Source organism: Myxine glutinosa, chromosome 1, assembly GCF_964187855.1.
Source record: "Myxine glutinosa chromosome 1, kmMyxGlut1.1, whole genome shotgun sequence".
NCBI lineage: Eukaryota > Metazoa > Chordata > Myxini > Myxiniformes > Myxinidae > Myxine > Myxine glutinosa.
In genome coordinates this window covers 89,665,054-89,682,912 of record NC_136261.1, presented here as the reverse complement: position 1 = coordinate 89,682,912, position 17,859 = coordinate 89,665,054, and the positions used below count along the sequence as shown (strand labels likewise).

General features: G+C 44.8%; 1 protein-coding gene across 5 annotated transcripts in view; it reads left to right on the top strand.

Moving 5' to 3' along the window:
• The window catches only part of LOC137425954 (uncharacterized), a 153,570-nt gene that overhangs the window by 49,655 nt on the left and 86,056 nt on the right, over nucleotides 1-17,859 (top strand). For all 5 annotated transcript variants that reach the window (XM_068114673.2, XM_068114697.2, XM_068114678.2 and 2 more), the window contains 3 exons: nucleotides 5,228-5,436; nucleotides 11,381-11,520; nucleotides 11,677-11,829. In XM_068114673.2, coding sequence (XP_067970774.2) covers nucleotides 5,228-5,436; nucleotides 11,381-11,520; nucleotides 11,677-11,829 — 502 coding nt within the window. The remainder of the gene's footprint in view (nucleotides 1-5,227; nucleotides 5,437-11,380; nucleotides 11,521-11,676; nucleotides 11,830-17,859) is intronic.

Sequence of the window (17,859 nt, the reverse complement as noted above, 5' to 3'; positions counted from 1 at the left end):
AACCGCACCACAAATGCCAATATCCAACCACAATTTACCTATACCCTCTACCTAACACTTACACTACCCGCCCCGGGTACTCGTGAAAGGGGTCCACTCTTCCCCCATCCACACCTTCGCACCATGCACACCACTCCGTACCACTTACTCCAACTCTCTCCACACACCTGTACCTGCACACCTGTGCTCTCACACCTGGTGCCACCTGCACCCTTCTCTCCCCAAGCGCATTCGCGCTGATCCACAACACTCACTACTCACGCACTGCTCCACACACCTGTCCAGTTGCACACCTGTGCAATCACACCTGTTCAATTCTCACACAGCATCATCTCATCTAACTACTCCCCTCTGAAACTTGCGCTTCCCAGTCGTCCCTTTAAACTATTGCGCTCCCTCGTCATTATCATCCACACTAAACTACCTGCGTCCCCACTACAGGTATCAGTCACTAACTAAACTTAACGTTACCTACTGTCATCTTCTAGGTCCCTATCAATATCCTAACCCACCCGGGCTAGTTTTCACTGCCGTATACCCCATAAGCTAGTGCGCATTTGCCCCATATGGGAAGGGTGGCAGGGCTGCCACCCTTACCCACCGTCATACGGCGCGAGTGGGACCTTGTGGGACCACCTCGTATGCGAGTCATTGCCCGCCTGCCGGACCCCGTGCGTCGCCCCTTGCGGGGTCAGCGCGGGGCCGAACCGGCCGGGCCTCCACAGTACATTACCCCCAAGGGGCTCTCGTGCCTCCCCGGTCCCTCCAACAACTACCCCTGTTGGTGTCGATGCATGGGTCACACCTCCGCAACCCGCTACCCATTCCATACCACCACAACCTTGCTCACCCACACCTCGCACCTCTCGTTCCATACCCTCCGGACCAGCCATACACCTCACTCTTGGCCTCTCACGAACATCCGGGTCTATCTCGACCCCCAAGCTCCTTAAATCCCCTGGCGCATCATACGCACGACCATATTGGTCACCACTTACACCGGGTCCTCTTTCTCTTCGCTTCTCCTCCATCACCTGCGAATCCCTCATCCGGTTAATGAGCACATCATCACGATCCGAACACAGACTTTGGACCAATTCTTTTACCTCCTCTTTTATCTCTTTCTTATCCTCTCTCCGTCGCTTCTTAATTTCGCTCACCCCTTCTTCCACTTCTTCTAATGTTTGTTTAACCTCTTTCATCTCCTCGTGCGCCCCTTTAAGTTCTTCCTCTAACTCCACTTTATTTTTTTCTATGTGCTCCCGCACCTCCCGCTCTTTAACCTCCATCACCTCTACTACTTTGTTCATTTTCCTCGTCAGGTCCTCATGTACCGTCTGACACTCTTTTTTAATTACCCCTACGTCCTTTTTCATCTCCTTCTGTGTCGATTTTAAACCCTCTATTACCGCTATGTTCTTCTTTACCTGGTCCCCCAACTCCTTTTGTCCCACTGTCAGTTGTTCTACTCCCAACGTCAACTCCTCTATACCACCTTGCAATTTTACAGTCCCCTTTCTCACCTCCTTCTCCATGCGCTCCTTACAGTGCCTCACCTCCTCGCGCACTCCTCCGACCTCCTCACTCACACCTCTTCTGATCTCTTCTCCCATCACTTGCATCTCCTGCCCAGATGCCACCCTCATCTGCTCCATTTCCTCCCTGTGAGCATCCAGTTTGGTTTCTACCCCCATTCTTACCCCCTCTATCTGCTGCCCCATTTGTTTAACTTCCCTTTCCGCTTGGTCCCTCATGTCCCTCAATTTGCCTTCCATCCTGTTTTCTAACCCCTCTAACCCCTTTTGCATCCCTTCCATTTGATTCTCTTGAGCGGCCATTCTGTTTTCTACCCCCATTAACCCATTTCTCACCTCTTTTATCCCGTTGTCTAACCCCTCAAAATTATTGTCTAACTTCCCCAATTTCTTGTCTAACCCCTCACCGGTACCCCTCGCTTCGTCCCTCATTACCCCCATTTGGCCCTCTAATCGCTCACTATCAGCCCTCATTTCGTCCCTCATTACCCCCATACTGTTTTTCATTTCTTCATTATTCTTGTCCATAAGGGCCTTCATTTGCATAAGAAAAAGGTTCAAATCCACCGGTGGCGCTACCACGGTCGCGGGCGTGGGCGCCGTGGCCATGTGCGAGGCGCCATTTCGCGCGCCCGCCACCTCGTGCGTGACGACGCTATTTTGCGAATCTGCTACCCTCACTGCTTCGCTCCCCTCTTGTCCCTCATTTTGGTCCTGGATCGACCCTGCCTCACTCCCTACTACCGGAACCCAGCCGTCTTGGTCTGCCATAGCGCGACTTTCAAAATTCGGGTTTTTATTTTCGTAAAACAAAATCAAATTTCGCTGTTATAATTTCGAGCGCGTGAAACGCGCTCCGGATCGAATCCCACTTCCCGACACCAAATGTTACCCTAAAGGTACAATTGGTGTCCCAAAATTTGGGCCTAACAAATTTAGTCCCAGGTCCGAATCCAACTCCTCGACACCAATTGTTACTTTTAGGGTAACATTTGGTGTCGGGAAGTGGGATTCGATCCGGAGCGCGTTTCACGCGCTCGAAATTATAACAGCGAAATTTGATTTTGTTTTACGAAAATAAAAACCCGAATTTTGCTGTTATAATTTCGAGCGCGTGAAACGCGCTCCGGATCGAATCCCACTCCTGACACCAAATGTTAGACGCGGTTGTGGATGTTGGTTTACCGAGCGGTTTGGTATGACCGCGTCTGCACAGTTTACCCGATTATACTCGAACGTTGGCCGAGTCGCGCTACGCTAAATCAATTGAGGAAAGGACACAACGGCTGGGTTAAATGACACGACACCAGGGGTACAGTTCTCAAGACCTCCGGAGGAGGTTATAATATTTCGGAACGTTGAGATTACAAGGACAAGAGGGACAGCATAGGAAGGTAGGCACTTAAATACGGTCTTACAGTAGCCCCGACAGACGACAGATAAACGGGACAAGACTGACTCACATGGGGATTGATGGCAAGGAGGGGCAGGTAGTCGGTGGACAGCACAAGGTGCACTCTTGGCTCAGGGACAGGATAGCGCGGCCCAAAAGATGCAGGGAGGTCTCTCAGCGCTCGGAGGTGGCGTCTGGTTCTCTTCACTTCAAGCTCGGGGCGCATCTCTGACGTCATGTCCGGTAAGTGGCTGCGTATATCCGGCGGGGAGTGACACGCCCTCGGCTCGTTAGCTCCGCCCCAGATGGAATCGGCCCGCCGCTTCTTATTGGGTGCGGGGGGGTTACCGGGGTCCGCCCTTGACGAGGAGCTGACAGGCAGCCCCTTCGTGGTAACCCCGTCGGAGCACATGGGCAATGGCGGCTAACCAAGCCGGTGTGAGGACGCACACTCCCCGCGCGCTGATGTTGTAGTTGTTGTTGTTGTTGTTTCATGAGGAAGATGGGAGGAGGTATGGGGAGGTCCTAAACTCACTACTGGTGCCATACAATCACATTCTGGTGCAACGAAGAGTCAGAATTAATGGAAACGAGTCCTTAACTGACATAGACTAAGAATAACTAGCAAGAGGTCCTATAGTTGTCTACGTGAGATGCGGTGAACCTGGGCACGACAGTTAATGGGGGAAAAAGGGGAAGGTCGGTTCTACAGAGTGTTGTTTACAGACAATGGGACTAGGGAATGGGGGATTGGGGATAGTTGGGGAGTATTGGGGAAATAGGGGAATATTTACAAGCGGATATGGAGGCCAAATCCCATATCCGCAACAGTATGTATATATATATATATATATATATATATATATATATATATATATATATATATATATATATATATATATGTATGTATGTATGTATGTATGTATACACATTTAGGTCGGTAACAACAACAAGCTGATTAGATTTTGGTTCAGGGCCGGATCCAGATCAGGCCTATCAGTGGGTTAAAATACGTAAATTATTCATCCAGGTGGAGGTATGCGCTCTGCCGAGTGCCGTTCTTGTGTTCATTATGGAACTGGTCAGCACAAAGGTCAGCATGAAAGACATCCTCAGGGATCTACTGTATGCAGAGGATCTGGCAGTCATAGCGGAGAAAGCGCAAGAGATGCAGAAAGTGCTGGAGGAGTGGAAGAAGGGTTTTTTGCGAAGCACGAACTGAAGATAAACTTGGAGAAGATGGAGGTAATGTGGGTCTGACAGCAGAGAGAGATAGAGAAATTGAACATCAGGTTAGAGGGGAAGGAGATAAGGCAGGAAAATAGATTCGTGCACCTCAGTGGAATGGTGTCTGGTGATGGTAGTAAGAGGAGGATACAAGTGGGTGCAGATGCATGGATGAAAGTGGAGGGTTTGATGGTGGACAGGAAGATATCGAGGAAGTTAAAACGAAAAGTCCTGAAGTCAGGTATAACACCAGTATACCTTTATACTGTCTGGAGATGGTAATAATGACAGAGCATCAACAACAGAGGCTACAGGTCAAAGAGAAAAACCTGGGTCAGGAGGATTACAGAAGTGAAGAGAGTGGATAGAAGGAGAATGGATGAATTGAGGTAGGACATTGGTGTGCAAATAGGCTTGACTGTGGGATTGGTAAAGAGCCGGCTAGACTGGGCAGCACACCTGGTGTGAAGAGAGGAACATCTGAAAAGAGCAGATGTTTTTGAAAAAGTGGGGAAGGAGAAAAAGAGGTTGTTTACGGTAAATGTGAGAGGATTGATTGACGAGGGATATCAGAGAGGTGGAGGTGGATGGAGAGTGGAGAGAGATTGCTAGCGATAGAGGGTGGTGGAATGTTGTGGTCACAGTGGAGCAGCAACTCAGTACAAGTCATCGTACACATACGCACACACACTCATGCACACGTAAACACACACACACACACACACACACACACACACACACACACACACACACACACACACACACACACGTAAACACACACACGTAAACACACACACACACACACACACACACACACTCAGAGTAATAGTGACACCAAGTGGCACCACTTAAAATTTTTGCAATATACTAATCATTTATTTTAAAGGTGGGTCGTAATTTTTATTTGTCTGCAATTTTAAATTTTTAAAGTTTTCACTCCTAACTTTTGGTATTAAATGTTCACAGTTATGCCATTGCAATAACAACTCCCTCAATATAACTGACATATTATATGAAGTTGTTTAAACTCAACTACCTTCTGTATCAACTTTTCTTTCTAACTATCTTGCAGAGTCAAATCGGCAGGATAATCCCTGCGGCCTGTTTGCCTTGTCCCGGATGGCAGCCCTTCTTGTTCCACCCTCGCCCACACCGCCCGATCCTCACTCCTTGCCGTTAAAGCAAAACACGATGCAGAATGTGGTCTGTGATGAGGCTCGGCGAGGGTTAGCTCGGCGGAGGCATTTCACTTGGCAGCGGGTGGGAGAAGGTGATCATAAGGTGAGGTCTAGAAACTCGACATTGAGAAGGGTTATTTACAATTACCAGCAAAGAACCCGTCCTCATGGATCAGTTAATTTCCTCACTTTAATAATGTCTTTTTCGTGTTTTATTATGACTTGCGATACCAGCTTCCACCAGGTGGCACTAAAACCCCCCCCCAAAAAAAAAAAAAAAAAAAAAAAAACCCACCGTTTAGAGGCCATTTTTTCCCCCGCAAGGCGGGGGTTGGCCTTTTCGGGGACCGTGGTAGTTGTTGTTTTTTTTAAAACTTCTTTTAAACTTAAAAAAAAACTTTTTATACTTAAACTTTAAACTTTTTAAACTTTTAAAAACTTTTTTAAACTTTTAAGCTTCCACCAGGTGGCACTATTCGATACATATTGACATCGAGAGAATTGGGGTGCTCCTACCACCCTGAACCCCAGGGGAAATTAATTTATGTAGTCAAAGGTTATGCTGGGTAGTTTGCCATTGCTTTCCCAGCGTTGTTCGTCTGTGCATGCTCTATCCTTTTAAATACTGGGCGTCAAGCAAGGAAGCAGCACGTACCATTTTAAAAGTCTTTGGTTTGACTGAGATGGGGTTTGAGCCACTGACCTCCCAGACTGGGAGCAGACGCTCTAACCCTTATGCTAGCGAGTCTGCTTATAGTATGATTAGCAAGTCAATATTTCGTTTAAATGTAAGGAATAATGCTGCCATTGTAAGGAATTGTAAGGAATTGTAAGGAATTGTCCTGCCAGTGTCAAAAAAAGTATTTCAGTCCAAGAGTCTCAAACATAACTAAAGTTGAAATATCATTTGGGATAAGAAGTACATTAAATTTAACAAGATAGTACAAACAAATTTCCCTGCTGTTATGAATTCTGCTGATAGTCAGGGCCCTTACGGATATTTTGGGGCCGTTTGGTTCAAATTCTTCCAAAAGCACCAAATTTGGCCCAGATGTTGCCCATGCCATACTCTTTCGATTTTTGACGGGCGCCCCCCCCCCCCTGGGGGCCCCATATTGGCGAAATACTAAATGGCCGCCACCCGGATGAGAGGAAAATCAGTTAAATAACCAAAAGGGTTGGAATCATGTATGATACCACTTTTCAGGGGTTTTCGAGGTCGATGAATCCAATTATGATGTTATTTTGATGATTCAAGGTCAAGGTCAACCCTCAAGGTCAACCTTAAAGGTCATTTTTGAGTCAAACATGTCGGTTTTTGAGTTTTTTGTCAAGATTTACGCGAGGTTCACCATTTTATGTTTCTGGGTTGGGTAATTGAACTCTGACCTTATTTTTGAGAATTAGAGGAAATATTTACATGTCTATTTCCTAATTTTCAGGCATATGCAGTTCATCAGTCTAATTACAAAGGTACGGATTTTGATGTTTTATGAACTGTATGCCATATCCTTGTGTTTAATTTTTGTGCGATCATGATCCGGGTTCATGTATACATGATTGTATACATGTCATAAATATGACGTCATAGGTCATGTGACCTGGCGGCCATATTGGATTTTATGAAAACCTTAAAAATGGATCCCTGCCTTCATTTTTCGATCGATTCATTTTGAACTTTGCCCACTTATAGTACGCCATGTGATTGGATGCATATCCTAATTATGACGTCATAGGTCAGGTGACATGGCGGGATGGACCGGTATGGTCCCCGGATCATACCGCCCTTGGCGCCCGTCAAAAATCGAAAGAGTATGGCATGGGCAACATCTGCGCCAAATTTGATGCTTTTGGAAGAATTTGAACCAGAATATCCCTAAGGGCCCTGACTATGATGTTTTCCTTGTGAAATAACATGGACTTATAGTGTGCACAAATAACATGGAGTAAAACAGGAAGGTATGAATACATTTTAAAAGTGAAAGGATGGAACGTTTTGATGAACAACAGGAAGAGAACTTTTCAGCCAGACTACCAGTTTGTTTGAGAATGCGAATGGGATTAACCGAGTTGAAGGTCAAACGTACCTGGTGGGTGTCTTGTTACTTGCATTATCTGATGTTTGTGGTCCTCTTGGCACAGGATCTGCAGCTAAAAACAAAACAAAACGTGGCACACCAAACGGTGCCCTCGAGGCTTTGGCCTTTCTATAGCAGCAGATTCTTTGTCTTTTCCTGCAGCATCAACAATAGCAGGAGCAGTGGCAGCAACCTTGTTGTGCTCATTATAAAATAATTATTGCTTGTGGTGTTAGCTTATGGAATTAGTTCCAGTAGGACAGACAGGAAACTTGTGTAGGTCAGCAGTAAAATTAGGTATTGTGTAAATACACAAGCCTATCATGCAACCACCGTAGAACTCGTGATCTGCCAACAAAGTCTCATTGCTTTTACTTGTATGCATTGATTGTCAGCAAAATCCAAGTAAAATAAGACTGGCTATTTAATCTACTTAGTAAATCTCAGAAAGAGTCACAATTACCAAAATTCAAGCAAAACAGATGTGAACCGAAAACAATGCGTCACGCACGAATTATTTGTCAGAAAAATAAAAGGATTCAAAAAGTCCATTGTTTGATCACAGGATGTCCTTCATACAGGCAGCAAGCTCTATTTGTTCGGAGGTTGGCAGCTCAATTTGTTAGTCTTTGCGCTTGGTCTTGTGTTACAGATATTATTGTTATTATACCCTCCTGGCGGGTCGCGATGATCCATTACAAACCATGACATTATAGCCTACCGTGCCTGCGATAAACAATGATAACCAACGTGTCTCCTCATTGTCACTTGATTGAGTTTTTTTCTCATCAAAAAATTCCTGATGTTCATTGCCGGCGATGAAGTTTGAAGCAGCGCGGCAAATGAGTGGGGGCACGTTGCAGATTGACATCTTGCAACATTGAAGGAGACACGTTTAAATTTAGAATTCTGAATCAAAACACCCGGTAGTCAACAACCCATCATGAGCACTCACATGGATTCCTCGGAAGTGTGATGAATATTTAAAACATGTATTTGGAACACGAATATTTTAGATATTTATCTGTGGATCAGTGAAACATTTGTTTTTCATCAAAACATATTATTCCATTGTTATTGTTCGAGATTATTTGTTGAAAAAAAAAATCGAGTCAAATTATCTCCCTCCAACATCTAAAGGGTGTGGTTCGCAACAATCTATTTCATCATACAGATACAATGACTGATGAATTATTGTAAGTACTGTACTGTACAATAAAACCGGTATATTAGAAGAGTTTAAGAACAATTCATTTACTGGGAGGGGTAAAGCGACTTTCAGGCCACCCTGTAGATTCAATAATTTAGGGGAAATAATCCGACAGTGTCTGTCTGCCTCTCTCACTGCTTCGCGCATTGTCACCAAACTTCGTAGGTTTATCCTACAATTCAGATTACAGCATCTAAATTTCCTTTAAACTTGTATTCAGTTTTTATAATCAAATGTATACGTTTGTCAAAACATTCACCATACCAGATCATGTGACAACATCCCATTGGTCCGTGCTTCAAGCCCAACTCTCATGGCATTATTGTTGTTGTTGTTGTTGTATTAATTTTTTTGCTCATCATGGGAATGTTGTTGTTCTATGACTGTTCCATCCTATAATTTGTCATTCCATCCCATCATAGTCCATGACAGACATATGCTAGTTAATAATATAGAATAACTTAAGCCTTAGACTTATAAGACCTGACATGTGAATTTATATAACCTATACGACCTGACATGTGAGAGGAGATTGAAGAGAAAAGCAGGAAAATGATGTTGCCAAAGCTCATCCTTACCTCTTTTGTAATAAATTCAATGTGAAAAAATATGCAAACTAAAGATTTCATAGATCGTCTTCTCGTTACTTTCAAAACCCTTCCGTTTAGTAGTATGGTGTTCAAATATATAATTCAATTTTAATAAAGTAATGATTTTAAAGATCATTTTAAAAATTCTGGAAGCTTAGCACTATTGAAGCAGTCTTATACACCGCCCATATACACCACCCTATTTAACATGTCCAAGTACTGCTTGAAGGGTTTTGGAAGTGACAAGAGGCTATTTGTGTTCTACAGTGTTCAAGTGTATATTTCAATTTGAATTAAAAAATTATTTTAAAAAGATTGTTTAAAAACAATTCCGGAGGTTTACCGCTATTGAAGCAGTATTAATACACCACCCTATTTAACATGTATACGTACGGATACACGGAAGGGTTTTGGTAGTACTGTAACAAGAAGGTAATTTGTGTTCTACAGTGTTTTAAGTATCTAATTCAATAAAAACAAAATAAAGATTGTTTAAGTCATGTTAAATAAATAAATTCCGGAATTTACTGCCGTTTTACCGCCATTGACGCAGTGTCGATTACACCACCCTATTTAACATGTTACATTAGTTATTTGTGCCTGTCGTTGGTCCTTTATGATGTCCTTAAAAACAGTAAGTTTCCTGTTTGGAATGATTTTCAATTTTGTTTACCTGCCAGGCAGGCAGACAGATAAAAAGAATCTTACTCCTCTGCACATGTGCGATCAGGACAATTCTGAGACAAGGTGCTGTCAAACAGCAGGTTTGTTTTCAGATTCATGATGCGTTCAAAATACAACATTCAATTTAAATAAAGTTGTTCCTCGATCATAAACTGGCATTCACAGACTATGAACAGACAGACGGACTGATATGAACCAATTGCTTAACCCCGCTCTTCGCTTCGCGTGCGCGGGGAACAACATAAAATTAGAAATTATCTCAAAATGAAGCTCATCCACATCCACTTTGTACTCAAACTAAACTTTTTTTGGATACAAAGTCAAGGCTCAAGCAAAGCTAGAACACAGAATGGATCAGGAGGCAATAGGGCAAAAGGAACAGCCAAAAGAGAAGGAGGAAATGCCAAAAGCTTTGGCGGGGGAGGGGGGGTAGTTTGGGGGGGGGAGGGGGGGGGGGAGGTTGGGGGGGGGAGGGGGGTAGTTTGGGGGGGCAATTACTCGAGTCCCTATATCCTAGTAGTAGTGACATGGCACGTCCCGGCAATAATTCGCCCACTTCGCAAGTACACCGTGGGATCCCTGGCAGATTGTTCCTGTGTGCGTCATCCATCGGAACATCCTTGGGGGGGGGGGGGGGTGAGAGGGGGTAGTTTGGGGGGGCAATTACTCGAGTCCCTATATCCTAGTAGTAGTGACATGGCGCGTCCCGGCAATAATTCGCCCACTTCGCAAGTACACCGTGGGATCCCTGGCAGATTGTTCCTGTGTGCGTCATCCATCGGAACATCCTTGGGGGGGGGGGGGGGGTGAGAGGGGGTAGTTTGGGGGGGCAATTACTCGAGTCCCTATATCCTAGTAGTAGTGACATGGCGCGTCCCGGCAATAATTCGCCCACTTCGCAAGTACACCGTGGGATCCCTTGCAGATTGTTCCTGTGTGCGTCATCCATCGGAACATCCTTCCGATGGATGGCGCACACATTGATACATTACCATGAATGCGAAACACCAGGATGACATTTTATAATTGGGTTGAAATTTGATCCCAGGCGAGATGGCTCTATGGCGAGTGCACTTATGAATAAGCTATCCTGCCATCCATTGAATATTCTCACATGAAATTGCCAAAAACAGCTTCAGTTGCTTTTTTCATTGCATCGGTAAGAAAAATATAAATATGTATGTGATGAAAATATCAAATGAATTGAAAAATTTAAATTTGACATTTGGCTGAAGTCTGTAAGATTGGTGGATTAACGGTATAGACACGACGTTTTCGTAGCCTGATCTCAAATGCATGAGGAAGGGCCAAGCAATGAAAGAAAGTTAGATACAGAAGTTCATCAATAAGTTTGTTGGTTAAAACAAATTGAGAGCACGCATCATGGTGAGGATTGAAATGTGAGTACAGGGAAGGTATTGAATTCACCTTTGTATCTGTTGTGTCTATCTGGTTTAGAGTAAGGTTGTGATTCTCATCTTTCAGTCCTGTTCTGGAGATGGAGACAAAGCCCCAGAGATAGCGGAGCTGGAGCTGGGCTTACGTGTCAAAATGGCTGCACTGCAGCGACGTTATCAGGAGCGTGAGCGAGAACTTTCACGACTTCAGCTTCGATCTCCTCATGGGTAGGTGGGCTACAAAGGTGAGAGGTGCTGAAAAGAAAAGCAATGAGAAATGTATGAAAAAGATCGTTTGGTTATGCATTTGAGTTTCACTTGAAATATGATAAGGTTGGTGGTTAAATGAGAAAAATACGAGTGAATGTCATTGTTTTGCTGCAGGGCCAAAATCTGCAACCCTGAAACCTCAATTAAAGAAGATAAAGAGCCAGAAGTTGCCAAAGCTTCCATTAAGAGGGGTCCTGGTAGACCACCCAAGAGAAAGCATTTATCATTGACCGCGACTAGTAACCATAACAGCAAAACAGTGGACAGGTGAGCATATTACAGGTGTTGATGAGGGTTTCAAAAAGTTTATGTGTTTATAGCTTCTCTAGTTTCGGTGGGCTAAAGGTGAAACGCCTTGAACCACAAATATATACCGCATATATATGTATATATATATATATACAGTGGTACCTCGGCTTACGAGTTTAATCCGTTCCGTGACGGAGCTCGTAAGCCAAATCGCTCGTAAGTCAAAGCAAATTTTCCCATTCAAATGCATTGAAATGCTATTAATCCGTTCCAGCCTAAAAAAAAAAACACCAATTTTTTTTGTTAGGTGCTTTTAAATAACAAAAATGTACTTTATAAATAACAAATAATGTATAAACAAGCACGACCTCGTATATACTGTACATAATACAAGAGAATGTAAAGAAATAAACTGGTTTTATTAAGCAGAGGAGAAGAGCATGCCAGGTGAGGTGTGCGTGTTGTCGACTTGGCGAGGCAGTACGATCGTACTCCTTCTACGATATGTACGATTTTGAAGCAGAAGGAGTCCATAAAGGCTATAACGCCAGCCAAGGGCGTTACGATTATTTCAAAGCTCCGGACCTCTATCCATGAAGATATGGAGAAGTTGTTGTTTGTGTGGTTGAAGGAGAAGCAGCTCGCAGGAGATACCGTGACCGAGAGCATCATGTGTTTGAAAAGATTGAAACTCGGATATCGAGCACGGACCACGAGGTGTTTTTTCTTTTTTCTTAATCTCGGTTTCAGTGAACTTTTGCTCTGTGCTCACGTGTACTGTACCTGTACCTGTAATGGTACGTCAGAGGATGGCACCTGTTGTCATCATATTAAGTGCAAGATGTTCTGCATCATAAGTTGGTACACCGTGGTCTTTCGGCGGTGTTTAAGCCGGCCGTCTTGGCTTCTGTCACCATTGGCATTGAGTCTTTCGATGTAGGTAGGTCGTTGTGTGCCGGTGCCTTGGCCGAATTCCTTCATTGCTGCATTGTTAGCTCACCTGGTTTTTTATACCACATCTTTGGTTATCGGACCAGCGAATGACGTCATCTCCTCCAAAGTATGGCTTATTCTCACTTGTCTTGGACGATCTTCTACTTCTAGCCTTCCACCGTGCATTTGGTGTCCACTGTACTTACTGTACAGTGCCTGGTAAAATTGATGTAATGGGTTTTTGACCGTCAACGCCATGAACCGTCATGAACCGTCATGAACCGTCAACCGCCATGAACCGCCATGAACCGTCAACGCCATGAACCGCTAACACTCAAAAGCCCATTTATCGCGCCTTATAAAGCAAAACGCAAACCGAAAGCCATGCCTCTCAAGCGAGGCGTGCTTCCGTGGTCACGTGATCCACAGGTGTAGCTCATTATACCCGCACGCGCGACACGCTTTGGCGGTCACGTGACCAGCCACTCTGGAGGCGGGGATCCCCGCCGATGACGTCACCGGCTGGAGCAAGGAGATTCCTCGCTCATGTATTTCGACGATTGCGTGTTTTATATCCAAGCAGAGATGCTTTCACGGCAAGATAACCGCGTGACCGGAACCGGAAGCCACAACCGGAAAATTCAAAAAAATAAATTTTTTGAGCTCGTACATCGGATCTCGGCTCGTATCCCAAAGCAACAAACCGCCCGAGCGACGGCTCGTATCCCGAAAAACTCGTACGTTGGGGCACTCGTAAGCCGAGGTACCACTGTATCTATATATATATATATATATATATATATATATATATATATATATATATATATATATATATATATATATATATATACAGTCTTTTTTTTTTTTTCTTTTTTTTTTGTATACTGAATCGAGGCTCGTGGAAGAGCTAACATTTATTTCACAAACAAATCAACCAGACAAACAAAATATACAAAAAGAGGGAGCGGAAGACAAGATGGGGAGAGAAGGGGAAGCACACAACCACACGTGAAAAAGTAAGTACACCCCATGTAAAGTTTTGACTTTTTCAACATATTTCAACATACAGCTATTTGATCTTCATTTCAACAATATTGATAGATAAAGGTGATATAATATAACAAATATCATGAATCATTTACATTTTGTAGTCCATTGTATAATTTAAATAAACATAAATGCAAATTTCACATGTGGAAAAAGTAAGTACACCCTTGGCTCTAATAGGTGGTATTGCCCCCTTTGGCAGAAACAACCTCAAGTAGGCGTTTCTTATAACTGTCGACCAGTCTCTGACATTGACTGGGAGAAATTTTTGCCCACTCCTCCATGCAGAATTCTTTCAGCTGTGCGAAGTTTGAGGGGTTTCTTGCATGCACAGCTCGTTTCAAATCCCCCCACAACATCTCGATGGGATTTAGATCCGGGCTTTGACTTGGCCAATTCCAGAACCCTCCATTTCTTTCTTTTCAGCCATTACTTGGTGGATTTACTGGTATGTTTAGGGTCATTGTCATGTTGCAGGGTCCACCTTCGGTTGAGCTTCAACTTTCCGACAGATGGCCTCACATTATCCTCAAGCACCCTCTGGTACAATGAAGAATTCAAAGTCGATTCTATGATGGTGAGCTGCCCAGGCCCTGATGCAGCATAGCTGCCTCAAACCATAATATTTCCACCATCATGCTTTACAGTTGGTATCAGGTTCTTGTGGTCAAATGCTGTCTTTGGTTTTCGCCAAACATGTCTTCTGGTACTGTGGCCAAATAGCTCTACCTTTGACTCATCTGTCCAGAGCACATTGTCCCAGAAGTGCTGGTCTTTGCCTTGGTGTTCATTGGCAAACATTAGACTTGCCCTGATGTTCTTTCTGGACAGCAAAGGTTTCCTCCTGGCACACCTCCCATGTAGATTAAATTTGTGCAGCCTCTTTCTAATGGTAGACTCGTGCACTTTGACATCAACAGTGGCAAGAGCTACCTGTAGGTCCCGTGATGACATTCTGGGGTTCTTAGAGACTTCTTTCAGCATCTTGCGGTCTTCTCTCGGGCTGAATTTGCTGGGGCGGCCTGGCTTGAACAAGTTGGCAGTTGTTTGGAATCTTCTCCACTTGTAGATGATCTTCCGGACAGTCGAATGATTGATTTCAAATTTTTTGGAGATCTTTTTAAATCCCTTCCCAGACTCGTTGGCATCTATACCTTCTTTTTGAAGGCCTCAGAGAGCTCTTTTGATCTAGGGATGGTGACGCCGCACACTTCAACAACAAAGAGCAAACCAAACTAAATGTCTGAGGTTTAAATAAGACAGGTTCCTCCAAGATCCTCTCCAACGATGTTCTAATCATTTGCACCTGAGCTGGTGCACCTGATTGTAATTTTAGGTATTTGAAGTAGTGATAAATGTGGGGGTGTACTTACTTTTTCCACATGCGAAATTTGCATTTATGTTTATTTAAATTATAGAATGGACTACAAAATGTAAATGTTTCATGATATTTGTTATATTATATCACCTTTATCTATCAATATTGTTGAAATGAAGATCAAATAGCTGTATGTTGCAATTTGTTGAAAAAGTCAAAACTTTACATGGGGTGTACTTACTTTTTCACGTGACTGTATACATATATATATATATTGTTGCGGATCTCCCTTAGCCCGTTCCCGTTACAAAGGGGGGGGGGGGGGGTTAAACCACTTTTTTCCCCCTGGGTCTTTGGGTCCGCGAGGCCGAATCGCCACTTCCGTAGCAAACGTGAAAAAGGGTATCGGGTCAACTTCGCACGTACCTTTAACCCACGCTGCCTCGAAAGCGGGGACCGAACCTCGCACAAGCCACGCTTAATCGAGTACGCCCGAGCGGTATGCGTATCACGTGACTCGTGCTGTTACTTTTATGGAACCCAATTCGAGCGGTTCTATTCGTACCATGCGAAGCCAATTGATGGAAGGGACGGGAACGGTCAAATCAAAGGAATAACACAATTTATTATTATTTACAATGATCAGGATGAAGGAAAGGGGGCACAGAGCAGAAGCTTAATCAATCTTAACTTAAAGCCCAGACACAGGGCCCACAGGGCACACTCATGCACACGGGGAGAAGAAGAGAAGAAGTTCACGCGCCAAACGCGCTTTGCCGTCGGTCGCTCTGGGGCAGCTCGCCCGGCGTGGCTCTCGGATGTTCATGGCACGTATGGAGGCGAAGGCAGGCAGGAGGAGATCACGGGTCTGTGGCCCGGCCCGGGTCATCCTCTCGAGCGCGCGATTAATACAGCGCAGGGCACGGGGCACGGGGAAAGTTTGTGTACAATCTCAATCACCGCAATTCAATGCACTCGTTCAGCGGCGCGTTCTCGTGCGTTCTCAAGCTCAACTCAACTCCACTCACTCTCACAGGGAACTTGAACTCGTCTCATAGGGAACTGTAACTCAGCACTTGAACTCACGATACTCTCCGGCTATGACTGACGTGCACACGACTCTGACTCAGAACTCACCTCCTCTCACCTGAGGTGGGGGGTCTCGGAGCAGGGTTTTATGGCTCTGCCCGGCCCTACTCGAATGTTCCAAAACCCCAACTCTCATCGTCGTGGTTAGCCACTCCCCTCGAGCTCTGATTGGCGGCTCGTACTTACCGGCTACTCCCTCCTGCAGCTCCTCCCTTCGGCCTCGCTGGACTTGTTCAGGCCTGCCACGTGGCATGCTATCACCAAAAGAACCGCCCTACAGTCATGGACCTGCTCAACGCAAAACTAACACAGGACAGGACAACACTTACATTCACTAAGAAATAACTGAACTATCGCGAGGCTTCATGTTGTGGTGCGTCTACCTACAAGGCGGAATTATCCTTTATTCCAAAACCACAACAATATATACAGTACATACATATATATATATATATATATATATATATATATATATATATATATAATATATATACACATATATAATATGTATATTAGTGGAAATTAGCGGTAACAGATGTGTGTGTATATATTGTTACGGTTTTTGCGCGACCCTCCTGCCCTTACCAAGGGGAGATTAAGCCCCTTGTTCTTTTTGGGTCGTCGAAACCGTGAGATTTGAATCGCCACTCCTGGGCAGACGCAGGACAGCGTTTCAGGACAATTATTGCACGTACCTAAATACCTACGCCGCTGCGGTAGCGGGGATCAAGTCTCGCACGAACCACGCGTAATTTGAGTACATCCGAGCGGATGGCGTACCACATGGTCCGTGCAATTACCTTAGTATTTGAACCCGATTAGAGCGATAGTTCGTACCACGCTTAGTCAATAGATGGAAAGGACGAAACGGTCGAATCAAAGAAATAACACGTTTAATAATGATTATTTACAATGATTGGTAGAAGCAGAGACACAGGGCAGATCTTATACAGTCTTAGCTTATTACCCAGACATGGGCCCTTTCACACTCACAGGGGGAATGAAAGAAGGAAATGTTCATGCGCTGAATGCGCCGGCTCCGTTGTTCAGGAACAGCTCGCCCGATGTGGCCCTCTGCCGGTCACAGCACGTCCCTCGATGAAGGCAGGCAGGCACGCGGGAGGGATCCTTGCAGCACGTATCTGGAACAAAGGCAGGCTGGCGAATATGCGCGTCTCTCGCCCGGCTCGGCGGTTCCTCACAGCGCGATTAATCAATGGCGCGCTTTCACTCGCGTAACTCAATAGAGGATCTGCCTCAAGCTCAACCAAGCGTTTATCTTGCAACTCAATTCAACACGCGCACTCTCAGAACTGTTCAACAGAGGACCCCGGCTCATAACTTGTTCAGCGCTTCGAACCGATTTCTCAAGCTCATCACTCAGCACATGTCCTTCTTGCATGGGCTTGCCTCATAACTTGTTCAAGCACCTCTCCCCTCAAAACTGAGGTGGGGGCTTTGCGCAACGGGTTATATTGCCACGCCCTTAGCCCACCTCGAATGTTCCAAATCACATCTTTTGACGCAGTGCTAAGCCACTCCCTTCGAGCCCTGATTGGCGGCTCGTGCTTACCGGTCACTCCCCACTCCTTCTGTCCCGCCTTCCTTCGGCCTGCCTCGACTTGTCAGGCCGGCCTCGTGGTAATTTGCGCCAAAACTCA